The sequence below is a fragment of the Charadrius vociferus genome, unplaced genomic scaffold, assembly GCF_000708025.1.
Source record: "Charadrius vociferus isolate BGI_N301 unplaced genomic scaffold, ASM70802v2 scaffold259, whole genome shotgun sequence".
In the NCBI taxonomy this organism is placed as follows: domain Eukaryota; kingdom Metazoa; phylum Chordata; class Aves; order Charadriiformes; family Charadriidae; genus Charadrius; species Charadrius vociferus.
The window spans coordinates 506,023-511,571 of record NW_009661368.1 but is presented as its reverse complement, the minus strand read 5'-3'; the positions used below and the strand labels follow the sequence as shown (position 1 = coordinate 511,571).

The 5,549-nt window shown below is 49.3% G+C and overlaps 1 protein-coding gene across 1 annotated transcript in view; it reads left to right on the top strand.

Annotated features, from left to right (window-relative positions):
- The first annotated feature begins 5,300 nt into the window (after positions 1-5,300).
- The window catches only part of TMEM189 (transmembrane protein 189), a 24,805-nt gene continuing 24,556 nt past the window's right edge, over positions 5,301-5,549 (top strand). The window contains exon 1 of the mRNA XM_009893486.1: positions 5,301-5,313. Within this exon, the coding sequence (XP_009891788.1) occupies positions 5,301-5,313 (13 nt within the window). The remainder of the gene's footprint in view (positions 5,314-5,549) is intronic.

The window sequence follows — 5,549 nt, the reverse complement described above, 5'->3', positions numbered from 1 at the left end:
GGAGGGGCCGCGGGACGCGCGTGTGCCGGGAGGCGGCTCCGTGCCCGCCTGGGCTCCGTCTTTGGCACCTGAGAGTGGGGCTTGGTGCTCGGGGCTGACGGTGCCACACAGAGGTGGGCGCAGATCCCGCCTGGGCCCCGTTTTGCCCTTGGGGAAATCAAGGCAGGAAGGATTTTTCCAAGTCCTTTTGCCAAAGCAGGGGAAAAGCTGCAAATAGAAGACAGATCCCGTTATTCTCCGTCCAGTGCTTGACTAAGTAAATCCCACTGGCAGGCAGAACTGTCCGTATGGACACGCACAGAGCCACTCTACAGCGGGGAGTGGAGAGGCGAGTGGAGTTGGAGCAGGGCACGGCGCTGCTCCGGCCTTCCTTCTCACGGCTGCAAGCGGCCAGAGAGCCCAGCAAGCCCAGATCTCCCCTCCCCATCTCTTCATGCAGGGATGATGGCCTTAAAGTTTGTCTTGGTGTGTTTACTTTACATGATATGGTGCAACTGTCAGGGTACACAAGTGATAGGGAATCTGTGTGCTGAAACCAAAGGGGACCATATGTAGCATGATTCAGAAGGAAAGCGAGATACGTGCATAGAAACATGGAATCAAAATGTTTCTAGTATCGCGGCGTAAGTTTGGGAAGGAAGACTGAATCTTGATGTCCGTTTTAATTAAAGACACCCACCTTGGGAATCAAACTTATATTTTCACTCTCTTACTCCCACATTTACCTGTCTACAAGCTAGTGATTCATCCCCAGAATAAAGGACATTAATTTAAAACAAAACATATAATTAAAGGAAGTAGGAGTGTCCTTCACCTCAGTAAAGAAGACCTAGCACTGCAGGGAAAATGACACTGCCTCTTAGAATAATGTGAAGCAATCCTGCGGTGTGGGAAATATTGTAACGTTAAGCCAGAGGAACAGGTATTGCATTATACGATTCAAACAGTCAACTGTTCATAATGTTCAAACCTCAGAACTTTGAAAAGAGGAAGAATTCAAGAATCAGTCGGTGGATCATCGGACTTTTTCTTTCTTTTATTTTTTTTTCATTTGCTTTTTCTTTTCACATTTTAAAAGGATTTTTTCTTTCCATAACAAAAGTACCCTAACAGGTTTTCAGGCTTCAAATATTTCTAGTTCCATCTTTATCTACCAAGTTAATCTTTGGTGAATGCACCAGAGATTAAATTGGAGCTGGGCCTGGCCAGAGAGCTGGGTCTGGAGGTTGTAGTTGGAGCCCATACCTTCATAAATACAAACATCTGTATTGGGTGCAAATACTGGCAAGTTGCAGTGAGCCGGGGCTTGTTCTTCTGGCTGTTTACTCCCTCATTCTGCGTCTTTATCCTGCATTCTGATCTGGCAGTTACATCCAGCGGCTGCCCTAACTGGCCCTTGCAACTGAACTCTTGAAAATAGGTCTCACGTGCTTCCTACCTCCAAAACGTCTCAGGGACCCACAAGCAGAAGGTCTCCTGCTGTGGTGGCTTGCTGAAATGCACGGCTGGTCTTTCTTGGCATTACCCTGACAGGCCTCCAGCTTGCCATAGCCGTTGGCTGCAACTGAATGCTAAAACCGGTTGGTAAATTTCCTGGGCAATTTTTCAAGATATTTTTGGAGATCTAAATTTGCCCTCTTCAAATTTCTGCCCTATTCTCTGCCGCTCTGCAGCAGAAAGTTTTACTCTGCCCGGGCTGATCTTCCCTAACAAAATAAAACGTCTATGCAACTGTCATGTGAAAGAGATTATATCAGGGATGGTGTGGCCCACACCTCCTTTCCAGGCCAGTGCTGAGTAATCCTGTAGTCACCGAGATCACACGTCAGCCAGGGTGGTAATTGAGGTTGGATGCCCAGCTTGTCCCCTCCTTCCCTTCTCCCCCCTCACCTCCCTGCTCTACCTGGATCTCTTTAAACTTCCTCCAGCTCACCTCAAATCCCAACATCCACTCTCAAGGAGCCGACGTCCGTTCTCACCTTCTCATGGGAATCTTGTTGGCGGGACTAACCACTTATCCAAAACCCGGCTTGCATTCAGCAAGCAGGTTTTGAGCTAACTCTGGTCTCTTTTAAATTGTTTCAGCACTTGTCATAACAAATGCATGGCCAGAAATGGGGTTTTTGAAATGGGAGCAGGTGCAGAGCAAGGCTCGCACCACAGAGGATTGGGTGGAGGTCTGGGCACACCGAGCTCTGTGCCTGCAAGTGCTATGGCTTGGCCCGGACAGATGTGCAGAGGCTGCTAATAATCATCCTGGAAAACCTCCTCAGAGAGATGCTTTAGATAGGAAAAGAGATGCAGACATTCCTGGTGAAGGGATCTGGGCACTGGTCTCACTCTGTGAAAGACCTGAGGGCAGCAGCCCTTTCACAGCACATCTCCCCACAGAGCAATTTTCGGCAGAAAGGCAGCACTTCTGTGAAAAGCACCTTCTTTCTAGTGATTTCATTTCTATTTTTCAGAACTAGCTAGCTGAGGAAGGAGATAGCATAACTCACAAATTACTTAGTATGAACATCAAAATTTTTGAGCAGAAAAAAGAAATTCTCAGGCAATAGAATCCAGATTCCTCTACATTCATGTGTGAAACAGTATAGATACTGGGAGGGTAAGAGAATGGTACTAGAACGGTGAAAGGGTGGAGGGAAGAATCTCATCCTCACTGCTCATTTCTGTCACGAATTAAATTCTCCTCTCCAGTTTCCCTTTTGTACTGCAGAAGCCACAACTTTCCAGCTCCAGGCTCAAACCTACAAAAAAGCATTGTGGAGGCATTTTCTTCCTGGAAATTGTCTTATTTTCCAGGATTTCTTGCAAGTTCTCCAGTTTATGTGCTCCAGGTCTACAGCAGCTCTCCCTTGAAGGACACCAGCTTTGGGGAGATGCTGTTAGTTTAATAGTGACAGCTCAAACACTAAAGTGTTTGTAAGAAGGTCTATGGACTGAAGATCATACTCTAGAAAAAGGCTGTCTGTAATTTCTGATGCTTCTTGCTGCCGACTTGTCTCATGTATTACTTGCTCTGCAGTAGCTCTCGGCAGATCAGTAAGATCAGAGCCGCATCGCGCTAAGCCCTGTGTGAACACAGCTGCTCACCGGTAGACCTGCAGTCTAAAACAACATAGAGGGGCAGAAGAGGGGCAAAGAGGAAAGAAGTTGCATCAACGAACAAGATGCAAGTAGGTGGAGGTAGTATGTTGCAGGTGAGCTGAAGAGGAGAATGCGGGGGGTTCCAGAGCAGAGCAGTATCCATGCAAGCGGGCAGGCTGGGAGAGCGCACAGAGGTGGTGTGGGATGGTCTCTGGGGGGTAGGAGGGGGCCTTGCCTGAAAGACTGACTTAAGAGGAGCAATGTTGCAATAAAGGCTGCAAAATAGAGAAGTAAAATTGAAATTTATTTCTGAGCATGTTGTGTGCTCTGTTTTTTCTTCTTCCTAGCCCCAGGTCCCTCTTTATACAGCCGCACACCTTACACCAACAACAGCTCATAAGTTGTACCTGGCAGAGGCCAGGTTTCGATCTATTGCTTTGCACTTGCCTTCCTTCTTTGTTAAAAAAAACAGCACTTATGAAATGTCAGACAGGGACAGTGTCTCAACTCGGAGAGAGGTTGGCTCTCCTTCCGTCTCCCCCCAGCTCATAGACCAGGCTCGAGACTTTGCCTCATTTTAACATAAAAAACGATTGCCACATGCTTCCCTCTCTTCTGAAACCGCAGCTGCGATGCTCTGCCTTGCAGTCCCCAGTGGCAGGGAGCTCCCCAGGCGGTTGCAGGCCATGTCTCCTGGCCTCCTTCGGTTCTTTTGTTACAGACCAGAGTCCTCCCCCTCCCTAAGGGCTCCCTCACCCCTTGTTCCCATGTGACATGGTGATGCTTGGTATTTGTTGGTCTTCTGCTGATTTTTCTGCTCACCTCTGACCTAGCATGCTTGGCCTTTGCAGCGCTGGGTTGCTCAATCCCCGCTTTATCTCCATGTTGCTCTTTGCCCTACCGAGTGCTGCAGAGACGACACCTGGAGATTGGCACCGCTACCTCCAGCCGGTGGGACAACATGAGCGAAATACCTTCCCCTACCAGACTGAAAATTTTCCAGAGCAAACTGGAGGTCAGAGCACCCACTCCGGGGCTCAGCAAAAGAAAGAAAAGGAGGGAGAGCCAGAGTGCACACAAGCGCCCGTGGAAGGGAGCAGTTACAAAATAGAAGGTCCATCCTCCAGTCCTGTGTTGCAGAGACAGTCCATGCTGAAGCCATTTGTCTGGCCAGAGGTGGGCTGCCTTTCTGAGCAGGGACAGTAAGAGGTGGCTTTCTATTTTATGAGTAGCCTGCTTCCTTGCATTCCAAAAAAAAAGTCAGAGAAGTTACTGTCCACTAACTTCCCAGAAGTTCTCCATAGTTGTCTGACATTTCCTAGGTAATCGTAGTCTCCTACTTTGATGAATTTCTTACAGATCACGTATTAATGTTTTGTTCTAGTGTGTCCAAGCTTTAGAAAGATCCAACAAGGGAACATGAATCCTATGCTTCCCTGATACCCTGCCAAGTGTCAGAAGTCCCTGGTAACAGGACTTGATAATTCATTTAGACATTTAGGAAATGTCTAAGAGGAGAGATCTATTCAGAGGTCGTGAGGCTGCAGGCCAGGTAGCTGGAATTCCATGGTGCACATTGCCAGGGGCAACATAAACTGAGGGAAGTCTTAGAGAGGGTGGCAGGAGAGTGGGCTTAAGTGAAGAATTAAAAGATTTTTCTTCACTAAAAGCATGAAAGATCTGTGTCCTAGACTGTACAAACACTTTTTTTTTTTTATCTGTCCTCATCTTGTGTTGAGCACCACGGGGAAAGTGGGGCTGCCAGGGAATCAGTTAGGACTTGTTGGTTGCAAGTACTGGCACCCAAGAACAGCCCCTGGGGTGGTCTGTGTCATCTGGCAACTGGCCTTGGTGGACTGGGTACCAGGTGGGGATAGCCACAGTGTACCGTCCTCCGCATACCTCGCTTCTTGGTCCCTGTCATCTCCCTATCTTTGCATTTATGGCTTTGGATGGGAGCCGTAGGAGTGGCTATTCCAGCTCTCCCACCCACTGACAGTTTCCCATGCCAGAGAGAGTCCAGCAAGGGAGCTGCAGCCAGTTTCTGCTCCCTTCGTGCCTCGTGGCTCAGGAAGAGAGCAGAATTGCGTAAGTGAGGGGAGCAGGGGAGAGAAAGGAGTCTGGAGGCTGCTCTGCACTGGTGAGCCAACCCTGGTGGGCAGCTCTCTGGTGCGGGGGCGTAAGGGGAAGCGTACAGACAACTGGCGATGTCCTACTGGTGTGAGTTCACGGGGTGGAAGAGTAGCCGGGACTGTGACAGCTGAAACCCCTGTCACCATTTAACGCCACTGGGGAGGGCCGGGCTGCCTTCTGTCCCCGCTGCTCTGGAACACGCCGCTGGGGCTGCAGCGGTTGGGAGCAGGGGGCCGGTAAAGGGCCTGGTGATGTGTTTTACGGGGACCGTACGAAGCCCGGTCGTTTGGGTGGTGGCTGCAGTAACTCACCGGCGAGCCGGC